At 39.0% G+C, this 24,826-nt stretch overlaps 1 protein-coding gene across 1 annotated transcript in view; it reads right to left on the reverse strand.

Moving 5' to 3' along the window:
• Positions 1-24,826, reverse strand: part of EFHC2 (EF-hand domain containing 2) — a gene marked incomplete at both ends in the record, with an annotated part of 199,012 nt that overhangs the window by 80,110 nt on the left and 94,076 nt on the right. Inside the window, 4 exon segments of the mRNA XM_084259237.1 lie at positions 10,523-10,653; positions 12,117-12,313; positions 14,726-14,868; positions 22,527-22,692. Coding sequence (XP_084115363.1) covers positions 10,523-10,653; positions 12,117-12,313; positions 14,726-14,868; positions 22,527-22,692 — 637 coding nt within the window.

Here is a 24,826-nt window from a genome sequence, read left to right on the forward strand (position 1 = left end):
CTGGGCGAGGGTCCCACATGGCGCACAGACCTCTCCTGCCGCCCACTGCTCCCCTCAGCAGTGTACTTCGTCAGTCTGCCTGTTCTGCTCCTCTTTCTGGCTCTGGTGAGTTCTCTCACCCTCCCGTGCTTCTGACTGTACCCAGTGCTTGTATAAATAAATAAATCTTCAAAAAAAATTAAAAAATAATAAAAATGAACAATGATGTAAAAATAAAAAATAATATAAAAAAATAAAAAAGACACCTTTCTGTATGGAAGAAAATATTTGCACACCATATATCTGCCAAGGGACTGATATCTAAGATCTATAAAGAACTCATACAACTCTTCAAAAAGAAAACAAATAACCCAATCAAAAATGGGCAGAAGAGCTAGAATCTCTCCTCTGAAAAAAACATATAGATGGGCGATAGACACATGAAAAAATGCTCATTATGAATTATCATCAATGTTGTTGAGGATGTAGAGAAAAAGGAACCCTCATACACTGTTGGTGTTACTGTAGATGGGCCCAGCCCCGAAGGAAAACAATATGGATGTTTCTCAAAATATGACAAATAGATGTATATGAGCCAGCATTTTCACTCCTGGATATCTACTCAAACAATGCAAAAAAAAAAAAAAAAACCCCACCTAATTTGAAGGGCTATATATACACTCCTCTGTTCATTGCAGCACTACTTACAATAACCATGTTATGGAAATCTAAGTTCCAAGGACAGATGAGTGGATTGGGAAGATATGGTATACATACACAATGGAATAATATTCAGCTATAAAAGAAAATAAACTCTTGCTATTTTTGACAACATGGATGGAACTAGAGAGGATTATGCTTAAGTGAAATAAGTCAGAAGGAGAAAGACAAAATCTAAATGGTTTCACTAATAGGTGGAATACAGAGAAACAAAACAAAAGTGTCAAACAAAGTAAAACAAAAACAAACCCTAGAAATCTGATTGTAGAATTGAGAGTACCAGAGTGAGAGATAGAGCAGGAGAGCAAAGCAGGAAGGAAGCACCATGCACTATGGTAGAGAACTATGGGTACCTTGGCGGTGGGTGTGGTGTGGTAACATACATCTGAAGTGTGTGACCTTTATGTGAGAATCAGATACAGTGTTGTAAACCAAGATGGTCTCAATAAAAAGAATGTTCAGAGAAGGTTTGTTTCTATTAGCCAAAAATTGGAAATAACCCAGGTATCCATCAACAGGGGAAAGAATAAACAAATGATAGTTTATTCATAAAATGTAGTATTACTCAACAATATAACGGACAAAATTATTGACATACTCAACAATATAGATGAATTTCGATATTACGCTAAATGACAGAAGCCACAAAAAAAAAAACCCCCACATATTGTGTAATTCCATTTATATGAAATTGAAGAACAGGAAAAAACTATGTATGGTGAAAAAAAGTCAGTCCAGTGCTTGCCTCTTGAATGTGGCATGTGGGCAGGACCTAACTGGGATGGGACATGAGGGAACAATCTGGGTGATGGTAATGTTCTGTATTATTAAGAATGTAGGTTGCAAAGTTGTATGCATTTGCCAAAATTCAGCAAATGTATTTAAGCATAGTAAATCTTATTGACTATAAATTTTAATCAAAAGGAAAAACTGTAAACAAATGCTTGCTATGCATGCTGAAATAAAGTAACTAATATTTATGACATTTTGAAATATACCAAAACTAAGATAGATTAATAGATAGAAGGATGTATGAATGGAGGTATGTGTAAATACAGTAAAATGTTAATGATTCTAAGTGGTGGGTTCAATACTTTCGAAATTTCTGAACATTTTAAAATTTTCCTAAAAATGTTAGGGGAAAATGAATGGGTAAACCTTTGCTGTTAATTTGATAAAGATTTGAAAATTAAAAGAAACTTTTTCATTCCAAAATTTAATTTTAAAGCTCTGGAATGTGGTAATTTTAATGTAAAATATTCAAGCCCTAATATAAGAATTTTAAGTAAGCACATCAAAGTTTTTCTCTCTAATTAGTAAACAGAGTAGAACATCAAGTATGAAAACTCATAAGCCTGCTCTACAGATTATTGACAGCATGTGCTATTAGATCTTTCTGGAAACTGAAACAAGAAATAAAAAAAATTTCAATACTATTTTCCCAGGATTTCTGTTTTACTTTGTGCTTACGGTCTTGCTCTTGCTCGCGTGTGTGCCGCGCTCTCTCTCTCTCCCCCCTTCTCTCCCTCCCCCTTCTTCTCTCTTTTGCAATTGCTTGTTGTTAAAAGAATAAAATCAAGGAAAGAGACATATTGCATTAATAACTTGGTATGTAGTCTGCCAGGATTTCTTCAAGGATACACAATCTTTGAAATATTTATATGTGCATACATAACCTTTAAATTTCTGGTATAAATAGGATCATATTATACAGACTCCTGAATTTTGCTTTATCTACAAAACAGCATGACATATATGCGGGAGCCATTTACCAATATGAACTCTACACTCTATTTCACTAATATTTTGGTTTATTCCCCTACCAGTACAATAAGATATTTTAGAATGTGTATAAATTATATAAATTCAAGTATCTAGACTTTAATATTCCTGTTTTCCAACACATTCTCAATCCCTTATTTTTCTTGAGGGACTTCATAATCAATATGCCAATTTATCTCCCCAAACCCTAAAAAACAAAAACAAACCTAACTACAGCAACAACACCCACATTGTAATTCTCACTGGAGTTGCTTCAAATATATTAATTTGGATAGATTAAAATTTTCACAATAGTATCTTCCCATTTAGAGATATAATAGTTTCAGAATTACATTCATTTTAGTCTTACATATTTCTTGTCCAATTTATTCCCAGGTGTTTTAATAATTTCTGTTGCTATAGTGCATAGTATCCCCCATTGCATAACATTCCTAACTGATTATTAGTAATATGAAATAGAATGATGCCCTTTTTATGTAATTTTGTTGCATTTAGCTACTTTCCCAAATACTCTTCATGGTTCCAACCATTTCTAAACTGAGTCTTTTGGATTTTATGTAAGCAATCATATTTGGGTTCTAATTTTAAAATCAATCCTCAGTTCTATTCTAGGTTATTTTATACAGAGACTTTTCAGTGTGTACTTCCGCTATACCTAGGGTAATAAAATCATGGACTTTTATAGCTGAACGCTACTTTATAATAAGGTAATCCAATGGTTACCTAGGCACGCACTTACTAAGGTATGCAGGTAAGATAAATGGGAGAAGGCATAAGACAATAAGGAATTGTAGAGACCGGGAAGAAACATGGAAACAAGTTCTTTCTGAAGAGAACAGCTGCTACTGACCCCAAAATGACAATGCCATAGGAAAATGTAGGTCCAGTTGCTATTTTTCAAGAGGCACCACATAATAGAATTTTATGTTTAAACTCTTATTTTAAAAACATAAAACAAAAGCCAGTGTTCAATTTATGAACTTGACTCTAACCCACTACCACCATTTAAGACAATTTAAACACAGAAAGTTCCATCAAAAATTGCAGAAGTAGGGCCTCCCTGGTGGCACAGGTGGTTGAGCGCAGCACTGTGAAGCTGTCTGTAGCCTCTGTGGTGCCAGTTTGATCCCTGCTGGCTGCAGAGCAACCCACATGGTGTAGCAGACCTCTCCTGTCTCACCCATTGCTCCCCTCAGCAGTATTTCGGTCAGTCTGCCTGTTCAGTTCCCCACTCTGTCTCTGGTGAATCCTCTTGCCCCCCTATACCTCTAGTCTGTACCCCAGTTCTTATATGCATAAATAAATCTTTAAAAAATAATTGCAGAAGTAGTGGTGTATAGGCAAGGGCTTTGTATTCTGTTCAGTTTCTTGGTGGATCAGAACAATATCTGCAAAGTGCAAAAACTAGGCAAGTATTTTGCTTAGTTTGTTTACTAACAAAGAATTTAGTCCATAATGTTGACACTTTATATTCTCTGTTTTACTCATGTTGGCATGGATTTGCTATCCCTGAAATATTCACAGCAAATTAAAAGGGCACCTTTTAAATCACCTTTCTTTATCTGGGGATATTTCCACCTTTTGTTTCCTGTTACTCAACCTGGAAGTCAGGGTACAATTTCCCAGCCTTCTTGCGATAAGAAAGATAAACACATGCAATTTGCAGCAACATGGATGGAGCTGGAAGGGATCGTGCTCAGCGAAATAAGCCAGAAAGAAAAAGAAAAAAAAATGGATGGTCTCACTCATAGCAGGAATTTAGAAAACCTAAATAAGGGACCAGGAAAAAGACTAATAAAGTAAAAGTCAAAATCAACAAGCAACTATAAACCAGAGACACACTACCGGGGGTGGGGAGAGGGGATTAGGTTCAAAATAAGGGGGGTGGGAATTGTATGGGGAATATAACCAAGATGAAAATGCATACATTGTGCAAAAATGAAAAATGATGTAAAAAATATATAAAATAAAAAAAGAAAGAAACGTGCAGGTTACCCAGGTTCTGCCAATCAGGGAAGCTAACTTTGACTTGTAAGGGATCATCAGGAGAAAACTAGCTAGGTATGGGCTACATGTGGTATCAGAGGGGTCCAGCTTTGCCAGAGGGGTGGCAACGGATGCAAGGTTGCCAAATCGGTTCTTGGCAGGAGCATAAATGTAGCAAGGACTTGTGGGTAGTACAGTGCTAACAGATGCAGGCCATTTTCTCATCAGGCAAGATCTACAGCCCAGTTCTGGGCACTGCTCCTAGAATTTAGCCTCAAGCTTGTTTCTCCAGCTCTTCCAAAGATACTGTGAACCACCCAGGATCTTTTTAATAAATTCCTTCTCTGTTTAACTAGCCAGCAAGTATTCTACACTTTAAAACGAAGCCCTCACCAATATAAACACCACCACCGAGCAGTGACAGAATCAGCTCAAAGATCTCATCTCAGTCTTTTTGATTCCCAGGCCAGCATTCTTCCTATGACATCACATTATTTATATTTAATGCTTTCGGGAAGGTTCAAAAAACGCTGTTTTTAAAAATGTCGGTTGAAATTTCCATCTCAAAGACAGGCTATGAACATTGTCAAATTGGTTCATGATGCAAAGAAGATGTTTGGATGTCTTGGGGATTTGTTTGTTTGTTTTTGCTTTGGTTCATACAGATGTGTAGTCCAGTGGCTTTGTTAAAAGATGCTAGCTTCCAATGAAAATACCAGTAACAATGTATACAGAGTTATTCAAATAAAGATATGGCAAAACCACAGAAAGGGAGAGAGAACTGTTTGAGATAAATCAGGATGAGATCATTACAATGTTCTAAGCACTAAATTTACAATCTTCTTCCTTGAAGTAAAGGACAAAACAAGGTGAATTACATTAATGCTTCCCAACCTTGTTCCACCAATAATGTTATTTTCACCTTCATGGCCTCCTAGTTTTTAAGCTTTCTTTCCACTATCATTTACTGAAGAATGCTTTCAATGACCTCAGCATGGGTAAATATGTAACTTACTGAAATATGGAAAACAGGACATAGATTCCAATTATTTTCAGTAACACAAAGTTGCAACTATAGGGGTAACCATTTTCATTGTCTAGGGTCCACTAAGCACTAAGTATGCTACAATCAAAACTTTACATTATCAGATTTATTCATGACAACAGTTCTGTGTAGTAGGGGTTATTATCCCCCATTTTATAGGCAAAAACATCATTTAGCAGCTTACTCAAGGACGCCAGGCTGACAAATATCAGAGAGGAAATTCAGGTTTGAAAGTCCAAAATCAGATCTACTTATCTTAGACCCTCCTTTGGGATGAGTTCTAGTTTTACCAAACAGAAAATTTTCTTGTGCTTCTAAGTATCAGAAGGAATTTATTTTGAATGTTCACAGGAAATCTTCTGACCCTGCAACTGGTAACAGGGACTCTGAAGAACTGTGTTCACTGATGCCTGAGACACGAGGAACTGAAGGATCCTGGGACGACACAAGCACGGGCCACGTCCTCTGGGAGTTCCACCCAGGCAGAAAGAAGAGGTGAGCACACAGAAAACCAAAATACACTCAGGCTATGTTGGGCAGATATCATCTTAGATGGGTAGATAAAGATTTGGGGAGGCACATGTTTAAAGGGGCTGGTCACATTATCCCTAACATGGGGCCCTTGCTGCTGCTGCCACCTAAGGTTCAGGATCCAAAGCCCAAACTGGGAAGCTTTACCCTGGCCCATCTTCCTAATTGCAAGAAATATTTGTCCTGCCAAGCCTAGTCCTTGCCTGACTCCCTGCCAGGTACCTGGAGGCTCTGAGAAAGGCTCTCTACACATCCTTGATAACAATCAGCAGCTCTCACAGTCCAAGCTGACAGACCCTGAAAGAAAATCCCAGGGAAATGGGCCCAACCAAGAGGCAGAAATAGTGACCCCCACAAGACAGAAGAGAAGCAGTCCTTCCCTACACTGCCTCCTATTGCCTGACAACACCTGTCCCTGCACTCCCTTTGGTCAATTTTGAGGGAAAGCGCTCGGGAAGGCCCACACCTGAATTCAATATCTTAAGGCACAGAGGTAGTTTTATTAGCTCCCACCGTTGAGGTTTCCCTGAGGAGGGGTATAAATCTTTGAGGAAAAGAAGGAAATGCCCAGAGTCTGGACGACTGCCTAGAGCAGTAGGTCCCAGGTGCATACTTGGACTTCAAGCTATGAACCCCGGGTGAGAGAGGCAGGGCCAAAGGGGCAAGCCCAGAGGCCTATGCCACAAGCCTGACTCCACCTGCCAAAGGATCATTTTACCAGTGTACTTATAAACCCACATGTTAAGAGTTTCAGAATGCCAGTGCCTGGGAGAGACAGATTGCCTTTCCCTAGTGCAATGTAATCAATTATTCATTTGTTTGTTATAAATTTTAGGACTGAATGTTATGTGAAAAATAGGACCATTCATTAAATTATTCAGCAAACATTCATTGTACATGGCAGGAGCCAACTGTGGAGGCAGGATGGTAAACAAGTAACTGGGGTTACCAGTGGCCAGTAGATGAAAAGCTTAACACATCTGGCCCACAGAACACACTCAATAAGCAGAGACTTCTACAAAGGTATTCTTCTAGTGGAAATAAGGGAGAGAGGTAAGCAAGGATTACATCATGGCCAATCCCACATGAAACACTGAAGGGTTAGGATTTGCCCTGGAGACAGTGAGGCGCTGATGCAAGGTTTAGAGCAGAGGAATGACATCATCAGGTTTAAGGAAGGTCACTTCGGGGAAAACTCTGGAGGATGAGAGTTAAGACAAGGAGATTAGCTACACAGCTCTGAAGAGAGTCCAAGTAAACAGTAGTGATAAGCTGAACTGCAACAGTGAAGCTGGGGATGCAGAAGTAGTTTAAGAAGCGCAATGTCAAAGGGCTGGGTGGACTAAGTCAAGCCAAGGAAGGGTGTGGGGAAGGAAAGGTAGACCTTGGCCCAGGCCCTGGGAAGAGGTATGTCAGCATTTACCAAGATAGGGTCCCCAGCTGCCACTTTATGGAAAAAGAAAATGAGGCAGATTTTGGGAAAGTTATTTCGGGAAGTTTAAGGGGCACCCAAGGAGGAACTGTCCTGCAGACATTCATATTTCCAGACCTACAGTTCAGGAGAAAGGTCTGAGCTTGAGGAACTATCGCCTCCAGGCGGCAGTCCAAGCAGTGAGGGCTGGATAAAACATAGCCACTCAACAAGTATTTATTAACACCCTACTATTTACCAGGTGCCGTGGAAAGTGATAAAGCTAAAGCAGAATGCAAGAAATGGAGGTTTCTGTTCTCAAAGAGGTTATGTTCTGATTAGAATAGCCAGCACACACACACGTACACATAAACACAGAGAAAGAAAAATATTAGCTCGTGAAATGGCCAAGCACAGAATTAAGTTAGGGTGTGGTATCATAATGACTGGCTAAGTATTTCCTTTGTCTTTGCCCAGGAAAGAGTATGAAGAGCAAAAGAGAGGGCTGAAGACCACGAGTTAGGGAGCCATATTTGCAGCCAAGCACAGAAGGCACAGGGCCTGACACCGAGCATGTCATGTGGACCAGGATATCTTGGCTCCTACTCTACAATCTCATATAGAGACAATGCCACCAGCTCTAGAGACCCCAAGAATAATTCTAGCAGTTCATTATTCAATTCAGGAACTATGATAAGTCCTGAGCCCAGAGCTAGGTGCCAGGGATAGGACCGTGAGAAAGATGGTTACGGTCCCTGTCCCTCAGAAAGCTCGCATTCTTAATAGAAGAGATGCCCAACACATACACACCAAGGACAATATGAAAATAAAGCTAACTGCAAGTTGTGCCAAATAATGTGAAAAAAATACAAGCAAGGGGCCAAGGATAACAGCAAATAATCTACTTTAGTAGGACAGTCAGAAAGAAAGTCCTTCCGAGGAGGAGCCACATAAGATGAGTCCTAGAGCTGGCCATGAAAAGGGTGGTGGTATGGGCACTGCAAGAGCAGGAAGCATGAGTGCAACAGCTTGGAGGGAGGAAAGAATTGCCATGTTTGAAAAAGTGAACGAGACCAGCAAGCCTGGGCTACAGAAAAAGTAGTACTGACTCTGGAAATGTGTACACAGAGTCACATCACTCAAGGTCCTGCCAGCTGCTGTCAAATGCTTGGATCCTACTATAAGGACAACAGCAAGCCACTAAAGGGTTTTTCAAGCTAGGCATGACCTGATCCAATTTTCACTTTCAGGAATTTCTAGTCAGGAGAGGGTCAAAAGATGGGAAGTTGGTTCTTTCTGAGCATGCAGCCCCATTCAAGCAGACAGTGAGGCAGTCCTTTATTCCACCCACAATTAGGGCCAGGTCTCCATGTATAAAAAAACCTCTTCCTCCTTAGATCTTCTGTTTGGCCTAAGTGCTTCCCAGAATGCCCCATAAACTCACTAAAGCGTTTCCAACAAACTTTGCTAGAGTGTTTGGAGAATGGATGCGTTGGGAAAACCACTCCCTCATTTCTGATGGAAATTGTTTTCTCCTCCACTGCTTTCCATTAGTCCAGAGCCTGAACGATTGTTTTTGCTCTTTACTCTGCCTCCTTTTGTTTTCCAAAGGGCCAGGAACATGTGTACTACTATGAACAATAACAAAGAGCTATAAGTCCTTATTGAACCCAGAAGGTTGGGCAATGTAAAAAAAAAAATATATATGTCCTCTGCCTGCTTCTTTCAAAAGAATGTTTTAGAAACACAGAAGAGCTATGTTAAAACAACAAATGAGCATTGGGGACACCTTGGGCCTAGTGGTTGGCTCAGGTCGCAAGGTACCAATGTAAGAAGCGACTTCAGACGCAGAATTGGAAAGACCTCCCTGTCACTGTCTCCTGGGCTCAACTTACGCATTTTTCAGCACACAGCTTGAGTGCATCAAGCCCAGTTTCCTATATATCTTTCAACCAGTAGTTTTCAGGATCCAGAATTCTCAGTCTAAAGAGAAAGTCTCCTTTGTCCTCCATCCATGATTCTCCTGAATGCTCTAGTCACTTTGTTTCACAATTATATACTAGACCCGGAATTTGAATTTTCCTGTGTGCATGCAATTTGGAAACTTGCCTAGGTCAGCCACTGGACAGTCCCAGAATTCAGAGGAAATCTTTATTGTTCAAGATTTCTTATAATATTTCTAAGTATCCTCATATTTTCTCTCAATTTCTATATTTTTCTATCTTTCAAAATACATGAGTTGCATGCAGACATATGCACAGATGCATAAATACACCTTTTCTCTGATAATCAGTGAAGCATCCCCTGTCTTTTCCAATTAGATGGCATTCCTAAGGGGATGTCCCTCTTTTATTCCCTAGATATAAAAGAGATGCTCTTAGCTGCAGTTTTCTCCTGCCTTTCTCATTCCCAGCATTCCCCTGACCCTTCAACAGAATGAGCCCAAGAAAATGTGACCGTGAAAAGTTGACATAAGTGGAGCCATTTTAAAATGGAGTCAGGCAGCCACTGCAGATAAAAAACATTTTGTTGTCTTATCTAAATTGGATTCAACTGGGGCAAAAGGCAACTGTTTCACAGTTGTTTGAGAAGCCAGAAAGAATAAGAATATTCTATTTAAAGAGACTGATAAGAGTGAACTTTTACTTACTTTTATCTTGTGACTCTTTCACCTGACTGTTAGCTCATGCTTCACCACATCCTCCTTTTTCTCTATATAAAACTCCCTGACTTTTGTTCCTCCTTGGGACATGTTTTGGATTTCTACCCAAATCTGTGTTCCCCCAAATGCAATTCTTTGATCCCTGACAAATGGGCTTTGCCTTTTATTGGGATCCTAAAGTTTTAGCTTCATGTGACCAACTAAGATTCTATGCTTCTGCCTGTCCTCACCTTATAAATGCCTTTAATTTGCAAATGTGTAAAATTTACTAGAAAGGGTGAAATTTGACCACAATGTCATATAAATACGAAGTAGTTAATTAATTAGACAGAGAAGAATTTTTTCTTTCTATTATTTGGACAATGTTGAGGGGAAAACAGATCATTACTAGCAGAATACTGCTTACCTGAATGTATTATAATCCACCCTCTTCGTGAGGTTGCAGTCAGCATTTGCAAACACCAGCTTGATCTCTCTGGATTTTGAGTCTACCTCTTTCAGTTTTTGTAGGGCAAGCTGAAGGTTGCTGTAAGGAAACTGGAAGGGGGGAAGACAAGAAAGCTATTTAAACATGCCTGGGATATAGTGAGCCCCATCCTTTTGATGACCAGATTTGTATCACTTCAGTGAAGGTTTTAGGACAATAAGCAACATTTGCACAGGCCCAGATCTTAGAGAAATTGAGCTGAAGGGACTGCAGGCCACAGGGCCCAGAACACAATCCCTACTCCCACACCAGCCTCACCAGGCTATGAGCAGAGCAAGACTGGGGGTCAGAGATCCACCCGCACTGCAATCCCCAAACAGTACCTCTCCAGGCAGCTCCCAATTTCTGTTGCCTACCATGTGGTTAGTTTTTTGACTTTGTAAGAATACTTTTTATTCAATCCAGTAAAACATAATGTTGTAAATAATTATAGCTAAGAGCTAAAAAATGAAAAGATTATGTTTAAAAATAAAAACATTAATGGTAATTTAGTATAAAACTCTCTCTCTTCCACCAGGGAGTTTGGCACCTATTGCAATCCCCCATCCCCTCCCTTTTTTGCATTTCCTTTAATCTATTTCCATGATAGGATCCATTAGGTCTTTTGAAAAGACTCTGCAGACTGATATTAAAGCGTATATTAATCTCTCTCTGCTTAGAATATCCCTGTTAAAGGTAGTTTTAAAATAACATATTTTCACTTGGGACACTGATACCAGATAATATCCTACCCAGCTTTCATCTTTCTGAAAAGAAAAAGCCCTTCATATATTAAAAATATATATATATTCATGCTGCATCTGTATTTTACATTAAGATATAGGTTCACCCTGTGTTGGAAACTATAGCCCTAGTTTACATTAGCTACACTCTACACGGCCTGAGCTTGCCCTGGGCCACACAGAACTCAACACTTCACACACATTATCGCACTGCCACATAGTACTTTTAGTAAAGTACCCATCTTTTTTCACCTTATTTCAGATGAAAAAATTTCCTTGAGCTCACTGTTGACAATTTGTCCCTGAATTCATATTTAGGCCTCAGGTAGCTCCTGTGATGGAAGTTGCAACCCCAGCAACTATGGGCTTCCCTCGGGGTTTCAGTTTGTTCAGGTCTTGGCCTTCTCTACAGACTTGTGCCGATTAACTGGGACAGCACAGTGTGTGGCACCAGATTTTCTTCCTGTTCAATAGTTGCCGAATTTCTTTCTGAAAACATTGTCCACATCAGCAGAAAATGCAAGAAATTTGATTCAACCTTGGGCCTGCCTCCTGCCTGTGCCTGGCATCCATGATGCTGGGCAGCAGAGAACCCAACTTGTAAACAGAATAGACTAGAACATGGCCTGTATGATGGGACCCGGAGCCAAGTCTCAATGATCTATTATTCATGCCCACATGTGTGAATGCACAATGTAAAATGGGTGCAAAACGAAGAATAGACCTAGAGAAAGAAAAATACATTACCAGGTACTGAGAGACAAGTCAAGAATTACACAAAGCCAGTTCACCTTATCTGTATTGTTCTCCATGTAGTTTAAGGTGTACTCATCAGCATTGAGCAAAAGGAATAGGTAGCCATTCACGTTCACTTTGGCTCCAACATACAGCTCCTCAGCTTGTATATATTCCGATAGTTCACTTTTAAAGACTTCTTGTCCAGGTCTCTTAACGCGACTTCTTTTCAAGAACATCCCACCAGTATACCCTATAGAAAAAGAGATAAGTTAATGAGTAGCCTTTATTCTTAAAAGAACTATACAACTTGCCTTGAGCTATTTCATGCTCAGAGACCACACAACTTGGCTAATGAACTCATAATGGCCTATTATTCTCAGACTGAAGGGAGGAATGAGCCAGTGGATGAAGAAATGAGACTTCCTAGGTGAGTATGTAAAGAAAAATGTGATATGGCATTCCAGTCTTTTCTTTTCTCTCTACTTCCTGCCCAATTCAAACACTTAAACATTCAGAAAGTACCTGCATCTCCCGAAAGCATACTGGCAACTGGGATATCAGGAAGATATTCCTCAGCTAGAACATTCCTCATTTGAGCTTATTTCCACCTATTTGTTCCAGATGATGTCTTATGCTTATTCTGACAGATTAAGTGTAAGATGCCCCTCTTCCAGAAATGCGCTCACATTAAGTGTTTGAAGATAATTATGGGAGTGCCATTTTTCTTTTTTTCCACAGGTAAAATATCTTTGTTTCTTTTAGCAATGCCACATATTTCATTCTTTCCAAAATTATCATCATGGGCATTATTTGGTCTGTGACCTCTTGCAAAGCAGTCAACAGATTACAACACGTGACTCTAGTATTTTCTAACTGATAATGAACTAAAATCTTCAGACCTATGAATACATCCTGAGACCTAACAATAAGCTTTTTGGACTAGTTTTATCACGCTCCTCCTACCACATTCAGAAACCGTAAGTGGTAGAAAGATAGAGGTTTGGGAGCCAAATCGAGCTGGAGATCATCCTGGCTTTGTCACTTGCTCATGGGATTATCTTAAGGAGTTGTGTACTCTCTATGAATCTCTCTGTATGAGAATTAAATCTATGGGAGTTCATGAAAATGTACCTCTCAGATAGCCTACAATGGGGAACACAGAGGAAGATTCCAGTTGCTATGTTTTGAAATCTACCTCCAGGTTTGTGCCAAGGTGATGCTTCCCACAGGCTGTTGCCAACAAATGACTAAGCAAGGTAGGGATACTAGAGCATGCCCATTCCTGCAAGTTGGGGGCTCTTCCAACTAATGACTTTGGCTCTAGGACTCCCCAGGAGTCTTGCAGTAATTTAGAATTTCACTTGAGTCAAAGACCTCTCCTTTTCTCCTTCCTTTTGTCCTTCACAGGAGTCAGACATGTACTGCAGTCTGACAGCTCTCCCGCCTCCTCTGGCTTCTTCCATGGTTTCCTTCACCAGCATTTCCCAATATAAATCCCTTGCAAATTTAACCCCATCTTGGATTACATTATATGAAACTTCATTTCATAAAGTTCTTATAATGATAACAGTAAGTACTCAACCATGGCTGCTATTTTTATTTATAAGCTTGTAGTTGACTACCATCACCCTCCCTGGTTTATGCATGCTGCAATTTGCTTGGCCTCATCTTTCCCATTCTTGATGTATAGATTTGATTTTTTGACATTTAAGAGCATGACTATATTCATCCCAATTCAATTTTACATTTTAAGATTTGATGCATTTTTCAAATCACTGACGAGTGTGACTGAGCTATACAAATTATTCATTATTCATTGGTGTGCTCATACCAGCTCATAAAAGAGCTGGCTGTTAAATTTTCAGGAATTTTGCAAGCCAGTTGTCAAAATGTTGGTTGCCTGAAATTGGCCATGGTGGGTATATATGTGATGAAAACTAGCAAACAGTACAAATTGGGGCTTTTATAATTTTCTCAAAGAGCCAGTTAACTAGCATACCACTAATGATTCCTCCCAGATGTGTGTTACTAACACAGATGAAGGTTTCAAACATGTTAGGACAGAGAATGGAACCCTAACAGTTCCATGATTTGGTAAGTGAAAATCAGTGGCTCTGCTCAGCAACGGCCACAGCACCAGCACACTGCAGAGGCATTGGTGGACCTTGCTGCTGGAATCTTGGCAAAAACCTCAGACAGAAAAAACAAAGAAAGATGGACTCTAAAGACTAAATTTGTGAATCTGGCATTCTTGTCTTACACCGTTTTGTGAGAGGTACTATCAAGAATACAGTTTCCTCTTGTCATACTGGCTGTGTGTGGAATTGGTGGCTGCTAGTCTATAAAGTCCTTGGATTCCACAGAGGTGCCCTCAGAGGCTCCCGAGGGAGGAGCGATAAAAAATATTAAGAAGATGGGGAGATAGTATCTAAATGGAGGTGTTCTGAGTCCCCCAGTACTGAACCAACCAAAATGGTTCTTCTTTTATCATTTTACATATCTGGGTTCCCATTTAAATGAAGCTTAGTGGTTAAAGAAAGAAGGAAGAAAGCCACTGTGTTAGATCAGCTAGGCTGTAAAATTAGATCATAGCCCCTAACTTTGAAAATGAAGAGACAGTATACTGTTCTGAGGAAATTGCTCCAAGAGGTATATCTCTTACCTGAATTCCTCTCTATAGGTTCAAACACTGACATTGTGTTATCACTGAGAAAATATGAAATAATAAACATCCTGTCGGCATCGGCACATTTGTGTGTGAAAAGTTTTGCAAAAAAACGGAGCGTATTGCTTATGTTGCCATAGCTAAATGGAAGAAAAATGAGGGTTAAAGTAAATACAAGTAATCTTCCACACATTATGTATATTTAAAATCCTGTAAAAAGTGTGCTGTCGTTTTCTTTTTACATTTTCTGTTGCATAATTGGTACATAATTTTATCAGCTTCAAGTGCACACCTAATGATTATTTGTATATTTTGGGAAATGATCACATGAGTCCAGTTAACATCCATCATAACATGTGGTTACAAAACCTTTTCTTCTGATGAGAACCTTCTAAGATGTATTCTCTTAGCAACTTTCAAACATGCAACAGTAGTACTATTAACTTCAGTCACTAGGCTTATTTTATATCTGGACATTTATACCTTTTGACTCCCTACACCCATTCACACCCTTGACCCCAGACATGCTATGGTTTTCAGATAGTATAACTTTCTGGAGTAGAAAAAGGGTCATCTGTTTTATGATTAATGTTCTAAATCTATAAGCAGAATTTTCTCAGTATATTGAAGTATCTTATTCTTTAGATGTCCAAGGTAACATATTGGGAGAATCTACCCAAAACACATGTCATAAGCACACTGCTCAAACAAGCTGAATTAAACAGCTGTTCTCTACCCATGAGACTGTTTAAGAATCACAAACACATGTCAGCACAAAGCTCAGCACCTAGCCCTTGTGCCCAGTGTGCCAGTGTCTGCTCTGCTGGTGCCTGCAGGCTCGTCCCCATTTTCCTCTCACTTTTTCATGCCCATTTCCTTTCTTCCTTCCAGCTTCACACCCTCTCCTCCCTAAGTAACTCCTCCAATTCCCCAACATTCCCCCCAAATCCCTTTAAGGGAAAGTTACCTTTTCCCTGTCACATGCTTTATTAAGTATTATAGACCTGGCTCTTCTATAGCACTTCTCACCCATATTTTAAGCAGCCATTACAAATCTGTTTTCAAGGGAAAGGACTGCATCTTATTAACAGTTATCTAATACAACATTTTTTACATAGGAAGTCCTCAACAGATGCTTGTAAAGTTGTTAGGAAGTTGTTTAGAAAGTTGTTATAAAATCCATGTAGACTGGAATTTGCACTTAGAATTTTATGCATGAATAGTCTAGTAGACCAAAGATAGGATCAGATTGTAGAAACATAAATTCCAAAGTTATATGCCTGATACTTAAGAAATTAATGTATGGTCTGTCAACAGAAGCATATCTGTAGATAACAGCTAGTAAAAAAAGGAGACTTCATAATAAACACTAAATAAACCGTTGGGATGGTCTTTGATAATCAAAATCATTACCACAAGGAGGCACACAGTAAAATAAACCATGCACTTTGTTACTCCCTGTCACAACTCTAAGAAACTCTAGTTCTGATTCTACTGTGCTTAAACTCATTCTTTTCTGGTGTTACAGTGATTGAAAAGAAAAAAAAAATATCTTATTTGCAGAGGCAATTGCTTTTCTCTAACTCGTTCTCTGATTGTCCAAGGGAGCAGGACTGAAAAGCATGGAGTCAACATTCCCAGCATTCCCAGCTTGAAGCTTCCTGTGAGATGGAAATTAGCAATTTGGAGGTCTAGTCCCTGGGCAAAACAGCAAGATCGCTATAGCTGTTTTCTTAGTTGCTAGTTTCTCTGACTTAAGATAGACCTTATATAGTGCTCAGGGAAGCTACATCTTGTCAACCGTCTACTACATCATAAGTAGTAAACAGATTTGGTAGCCTCCTCTCTCTTGAAAGATCCATAACTTTTACGAAGGCCTAAAATATCACTGAAACAACTAAATGAAGTTTAACATCAGACCAAATGAAAACTAAAATCAACTTAGCTTCTTGAAACTTATATAAATTAGTGTGTATGTTAAGTGTGGATTTTTCATATTTAATATGCCATTTCCACTGAATTCTACTGTTCTACAGATCTTGTCAATCAGGAATATGATCTGCTCAAACAAAATCTTTAGACCAACTATTCACAAACTTTATTGTCTATAAAAGTCACTTGGGGAGCTTGTTAAATATACAGAATCCAGAATCCCACCCCCAGAGATATGTATGAGTAGTTAGCTTGCATTTCCAGAAAAAAACTGAATTTTTAATAAGCTCCCCGGGAGATTCTGATGATGTTGTAGCACACACTTTGAAAAACACTGCAAATGCCTTCAGATATTTTTTTAATAAGCTAATTATCAAACCTCTCTAAATATTCTTTTATTTTCATCACAATACTCCCAGCACTTAAAAAATGTTAGCATTGGACTGCGATGAATAATTGAGTCTATTAAGAAGAAATCAAACCATTATTGTATAGAGTGAATAAGGAAGACCATGTCTGGAATGCAGAAAATCTAAGGCATTGCATAGTATTCTTACGTCCTTTAAAGTCAGTAAAAAATTACAAAAAAAAAAAATTTAGCATTTTCCCCTGCTTCCTACTGACCACCTATACTGCTTAATTTGGCTTTCTGGGACACTGATAATCAGGTTCAAATACACACACATTTAGGGAGCTATTTGTCACAATAATCCACACAAGTTACTTCATTTACTGCCCATGCCAACCTCCTTTCTGCTTCCAGGCCTTCATTTGGTGTCATTCTCTACCCTAGGGCACACCTTCATCTTTCCCTGTGCCAGCCCAGAGCCCTGTCTATCCTGTTGGGCCCCAATCAGTAGAGTTGTGCTTGACCACGGCCACCCTCAGAGCTGATCACCTTACTCAAAACTCCTGCACTGTCCATAATCTGTCACATGCAATTTAGACTGCATAGACTCATATACTCCTCTGTTTCTTTTTAATGCATTGTTTCCCATCATCCCAACAATTTATAAATAATTAGGTCCAGCAACCATGTCGTAACTTTATCTATATATAGATGAAGTGAGTCAACTTAATTTTAAAAAGTTATATAAAAAGTGGATTTCATCAGTTTTAAAAAAAGATGAAGCCATGAATTTTTGAATGCTATATTGTTATGAATAACACAAGTCGGTTATAATAACCTTCCTGGTGGGAAGTCATCTCTCTATTGATCTTTAAGAACTGGAAGGGTGAATATTTGTTCTATTTACTCACTTTGTCATCCATACCTTCTCTATTAGACAAAATATTTATTAGGCCGCAAGTATGTAGCTAGCATTGTTTTAACTCTCAGGTAAGCAATGCAACCAGTCCCTATCCTCAAGGAGTTCTTAGTCTAGGTGGAAACTTCAATTACATAAACAAGTAATTATCATACACTGTGGTAAATGCCAGTTCTGTGACAAGAAAGGAAAATACCAGAAGAATTCCCTGTGCTGAAGTCCTAGTTCAACTAAAAATTAGCCGTGTGAGCTTGGGGAAATTGTGTAGCCTCTCTGAGCTTCAGTTTTCCTCATGGAAAGAATGGGTATGATATCTATTTTATTAGATTGTTTGATGATTAAATGAGATCACATATTGTAAACTAGTTAGCACATAGTAACCACTAATTGCTTGTTATTGGTAGTAATATTATTATAGGTATCATCAGCAGAGTATTGTGGGCACACAAAAAAGAAAGTAATTCAATTGAATACAGCAAGAAAGATATTATTCTGATCTCCCAAGTCAGACTGGACAATCTGCCCAGCAGGCCACCACAGTAAATTTTTACTCAAACAAAATAGGTTTTCATGTACCTCAAAAACCTCCTAGGCTTTGATTTGAAAATATTTCCTTCAATGACTCAGTATATCAGCACCAATCTCATACAATTAGCACCCAGTAAATTTATAATAGCAGTATAAATAATCATACATGTCATGTACAAGTTGCACCTCTCAATTCAGTTTATTTACAATAAGAGACTGTCTTTGTATGCTTTGTGAGATCATCTTCCTTAGGTTCTCACAGTTTTGAAAACCTTAGGTTATTCAAACTCATACTGTACATCTCCCGCTGAATATGCCAGTCACTATGGAAACAAGGTCACTGTGTGGGAGGAGCTTGAGGGAAGGATATTTCTGGCAAAGAATAAGTAGTGGACAGAAAGAAACAAAATTAGAGATGTCGTGCCTGTACCATCTCCTGGCCCGACAGCATGGCATGACGCAGAGAGCTGTCTACAGTCAGTGCTCTGCACACAAGCTGACACGGGTTGCAGACAGGCAGAGACACTCATGCGACTACCCACCAAGAACAGTTTTCCCCTGGGTTCCAGAAGCAACACCCTGGAATCATGTTTCCTCCTGTTTACTTATAAGAAAAATTCCCTCTCCTTTTACAATAGGGATATTCTTTCTGCCTGCCTCCTTTAAGTGGCTGCCCTTAACACCAGTAGTATGAGAAAAGTATCAAAAGTCCTGCCCTGAAACTCCCTGTAAATACCACTTTCTACAAAGGACGATGGAGTACAAATTGGCGTCCCACTTATATGATGGAAACCAGTGGTTCTCAAACCCAAGTGCCCAGCAGAACTCCCTGAAGGGCTGGTTCAGAGGTTCCAGGCCCCACTCTCTCAGCCACTGCCTCAGCTGGCCTGGGCTAGAGTACATTAGCATTTCTAACAAGCATGAGGGTCACACTTTAGTTAACACCGATTCTGAAACTTAAACATAAAATTCTAAGCAGGACATCATGTCAAGGCAAAGGCAGTCTTCTGTATGTTCTATAAACTCAACATACTTTTACCATTTTTACAGTTATATCAAAACCACTGTACTCTCTGCTTCAAAATATTCTACATCGAATGCCATTAAATTTGATCAAATTCAGGATACTGTCTTTTTCTTCTCCTCCTGGTGTTACTACGTGTTCCCTTTATCATTTTGCTCCATAGCTTTTCCTCATCCTTTATTTGCCTCACACAGGACTTTGATTCCTAGCCCACATCCTGTTCAAGTATCCGCAACATTTTCCTACCAACTCTCCTTCCCAACTTTTTTATCCAAGGCTTATTCTCCCTTGCAGAAGCAAAAAGCCAGGACTGTACCCACATTCTATTCACAACTCAGGGGCAGATTTTCTCTTACTTACATTAGAAACACTGTTGAAAGTCCATCTTTTGAAATTATATTTAGCCATAGGATCAATCTATGGTTACTGAACTCAACTAAATTAAAAACATTGTCAAGTAACATCCTGAAATACACTTATAAATCACTGAAGGCTCAATACCAAGGTGCAGTAAAGTGTGTGGCCAAATACGGCTGGCCACCTGTTTTTATATGAGCTAACAATGGTTTTCCACATTTTTATAAGGTTTGAAAAGGCTTTAAAAAATATTTTGTGATTTGATATTCATATGTCAGTGTCATCAATAAAGTCTTCCTGGAAAACAGACACACATTTGTTTATGAGCTGTCTGTGGCTATTTTCACCCCATGACAACAGAATTGAATGGCAGAGGCTGAATTATCTAGAAAGCCAAAAATATTCACTATCTGATCCTTTAAGAAAAAGTTTGCTGACCCCTACTCTACATAATTTCCTAGAGACCATCTTGAGAAGAAATATATATGGAAAGGTAAACACACACACACACACCTGCACACACACACACACACACACACTTGACTTTTGAACAATATAGGTTTGAACTATGTGGGTCCACTTATAGGAAATTTTTTTCTAACCTCAGGTTCCACATTCATGGATTCAATCAGCCATGGATTTCAGCTGGTTGAATTCCCCAAGCGTGGAACCCCTGTATGTGGAGGGATAACCATAAGTTATTAATATATGTATTTTCAACTGCATGGTGGTTAGTGTCCCTAACCCCCTTATTATTGGAGGGTGAACTGCATATATCACACTATACATACATGTGTGTACATGTATATACATGTATATACACATATATGAGCAACATAGACTGGGAATGCCATGACTTTAGGAGCCTCCAAGTGACACTTATTAAAACAACCACTGAATGACAAGGATGTGGAAAAAAGGGAACTCTTGCACACTGTCAGTAAGAACGAAAATTGGTTCAGCCCCTGTGGAAATGGTGGCTTCTCAAAAAGTCAAAAATAGAACTGCCACATGATCCAGCCATTCTACTTGTGGGTATATATCTGAAAGAAACAAAATTACTGTCCCAAAGAAAACTCCCATGTCCACTGCAGCACTCCACAATAACCAAGACGTGGAAATGACCTAAGTGCCCATTGATAGATGAATGGATAAAGAAAATATGATGTGTGTGTTTGTGTGTATATAAATTTCATGTATATGTGTGTGTGTGTGTGTATAAACACACACACGGTCATGCAGAGCTTGATAAGAGATATGTTATGAGAAATGCATCTTATTAGGTAATTTCATCATTGTGTTGATGTCATAGAGTACAATTATACAAACATAAATGGTATGGCATACTACACACCTAGACTATATGGTATAGCCCATTGGGAGGGCTGTCATATATGTGGTCCATCATTGACTGAAATGCCATTAAGTAATGCATGACTATATACCTAACAGAATATCATTTACACATAAAAAAGAAGGAAATCCTGCCATTTACAACAACACAGATGGACTTTGAGGACATTAATCTAAGTAAAATAAGTCAGACAAAGAAAGAAAAATACTGTATGATCTCAGTTACATGTGGAATCTATTTTTAAAAAACACCATGAACTCATAGAAACAAAAAATAGGTTGGTGGCTGTTAGAAGTGGGTGGGGTTTGGAAAATGGGTGAAGGTAGACAAAAGATAGAAACTTCTAGTTATAAAATGAATAAGTTCTGAGGATATAATGCACATCGTGGTGACAACAGTTAACAGTACTGCACTGTATATTTGAAAGATGCTAAGAGAATAGATCTTAAAAGTAATCACCAAGGGGGGAAAAAAATCTAACTACGTGAAGTGCTTAACTCATTTTATTAATTTTACTGTGGTGGTCATTTGCAATATATACCTATATCAAATCATTTTATTGTACACCTTAAACTTACACAATGTTATATGTCAGTTGTATCTCAAGAAAACGGAAAAAAAAAAACCATAATAACCACTCTAAAGAATCTGTTAAGACTGCATTATAATCAAATTCATTGAAAAGCTATAACAGTGGTCCCAGGACCATTACAATTAGACAAGCTGAGTGTCATCTGCTTCATCCTGAGGACTGTATTATAAACCCTGAACACACCTGGGAAAGATTAGACTAACAAAGACAAACCTAGAAAGCTGACAATAGATCTGACACATCCTTGACGGGAGGGGAGAGAAAGGCAGGCAGGAGGGCAGAAAGAGCATAATAAACAAGGGGTACTTTGGCAGTGGGAGAGCTACAGTGACCACATCTGAAGGAGAAATCCTGTTCTGTCAAAAAATTAGCAAGGATGTGAAAAAAGGTATTTCATTAAAAAATAAGTTAATTAAAGTAAAAAAATCATGAAGCTTCCCTGGTGGCACAGGGGCTAAAGACACAGCCTATCAAGTTATTGGCAGCCACTGCAATATCAGTTCAATCCCTGGCTGGCCAGGGAGCTAACCCACATATTGCTGCAGACCTTTCCTGTCTCGCCCCCTGCTCTCCTCAGCAGTGTATTTCAGTCAATCCGCCTGTTCTGCTCCCCACTCTGTCTCTGGTGAATCCTCTCATCCCCCACACCTCTGGCCATACCCCAGTTCTTGTATGCCTAAAATAAATAAATCTTTAAAAATAAATAAAATCAAAAATTTAAAAATCATGGTCCCTTCAAGCACCTGTCTTTTTCCATGTACTTCCTGAAGTCCTTCTGATGAGGTGTGGGTCTGAGGCCTATGCAAGAGCGGAGAGAATCTTCTTCAGAACCGAAGCCGTTGTAAGGTGGAAATTTCCTTTCTATTTTTGGAGGAGGTGGAGGCTTGCATGGAATCGAGGTAAAGTTCTCTATAACAAAACAAAGGCAAATGAAACATCAATATTTTTTTTTGCTCTGATTATGGCTGTTTTGAAAGGTCTCTTATGTTTTCAAGATGAACATGGAGATCTTTGTAGACTATTTTAAACTATTTCAAACAAAACACAGCGAAATCCTGTGAGAGTAGGTTTCAATCATGTTTACAAAAACCACAGAACTCACTCAATAATGGCCACTGGTTCAAAAGAAAGAAAAAAAGAAACTGTCTATGTCCAACAAGTAAACATTTATTTTTGTCATCACATTCCCATTTCTGAATTTTTTTTTTGTTCTTCCCTGATTTTTCCAGTGATAAGAAAATTTAAACTTGGAACTCTGTGCCTCCCATTCCATATCTTAACCTGTAATTTAGCCCTTCCCTATCTTCAGTCAACACTCACTAATCAAATTTCTTTCCAAGAGGACTGACTCCTGACTATTTGGCCTTTACCATCCCCATCCCCTAGCTCTTTCTCCTGTGCCCACTTTCTTAGCCCTCTAGGTTTCCTCCAGCTCAACCCCAGGCCATGGAACTTCATTCTCTAGTTCAAAAAAACAAAAACAAAACTTCTCACCAACAACCACTCCAGGTTGCTCTTATTACTGCCTAAGAAAGGATGATAATTGTACTAAAATGTAATAAAGCAAAAACTAAAAACAAACAAAACTTTAAAAATAGCCACTGCCTACTCTCTCAAAGGGAGTGCTAAGTGGTAAATACTGCTGATTTTCTTGGTTTACTTATCATTTGTGAGGAAGAAGAGAGAGAGAAAAAGCTGGAGACTGAATTAATGGCCCAGAAGCCTTTAGGTAGTCATTTTTTGGGGTATACAATCTCTCAGAATCAAGTATACTCTCCAGAGCAAATGACACTTTGACCCAATAGCCTCAAAAATCATTTGTATTTGTCCCACCACTAATGGCAAAGAAGATGCCAGGATCTTTGCTAAAACAAAACAACCCAAAGCATCTTCTTTCACAAGCTTTCGCCCCCCATAGCTGTTCCCATTCCTGATGGAAAGGAGTCCCCAGCCTAAGATTTCCTTTTCCATTGTCAAAGCTCTACTGTAGAAGAGTACAAATTTAGTACACACTTCTATAATTGAAAATGTACATCAACTTGTCATCTAAGCTAACATAACTTTTCAAATCAATACTTTAACTCATTGATCAAAAAGCTGAGGGTTTGAGACTCCTTCTGACTCTGATTTGACAAAAATTCAACTTTCACATTTCTTTAGATTTCTTAGCAGCCTTTGTATGAAATGCATGCACACATAATCCCCCAAAAGAGTACTGTTCCGTCCTAACAGACATGGCTCACAGGAGATATATTGGCAAAGAGAATGCGTTCAAATATTTCTCACAGGCTCAGTGAAAGGGTGCAGCCGGTTTGTCAGGACAGAAGTGACTCATGAGCCTCTCCTGTTGCTACCGTTGGGGCTATTAAAAAGCTGTGGCACTAAAAACAGTTCAGGGCCTCCCTGGTGGCGCAGGGATTAAAGTCTCAGAGCTATCAAGCTATCACCACTGTGGCATGAGTTCGATCCCTGGCCAGGGAGCTGACCCACATGGCCTAGCACACCTCTCTGTCTCGCCCGCTGCTCCCCTCAGAAGTGCATTTCAATAGATCTGCCTGTTCTGCTCCCTACTCTGTCTCTGATGAATCCTCTCACTGCATCCCCCACACCTCTGGCCCACACCCCAGTTCTTGTACACGTAAATAAGAATAAAATCTTTTAAAATAAAATAAAAACAGTTTAAATCTTGTATTTCAGCAGAACTGCAGCAGACCCTATCATTGTTAACTATTACATCAAACATACCACTGACAGGTACCTTCATTTCATGGAAAGGACCATAAGGAATGACAGGGAATGCGCTACTTGATTTCTAGCAAATTGGGGTGTGATCAATTTCTTCCAACAAGGGTATACACAGACAGCTCTACATACTAATCTGAATAGTGTAATCAAAAGAGGACATGTATGGAACCACAAAGTAATTAAGAATACATTCTACACTTTCCCCCATAGTTACAGGTTTTGTAACACAGTGTTGTTTTCTCAACTACATAATTTTTGCAACAGATTTAACTAACAAAAGAACCAATTTAGAACTTTC

The sequence above is a fragment of the Talpa europaea genome (assembly GCF_964194135.1).
Source record: "Talpa europaea genome assembly, chromosome: X".
In the NCBI taxonomy this organism is placed as follows: domain Eukaryota; kingdom Metazoa; phylum Chordata; class Mammalia; order Eulipotyphla; family Talpidae; genus Talpa; species Talpa europaea.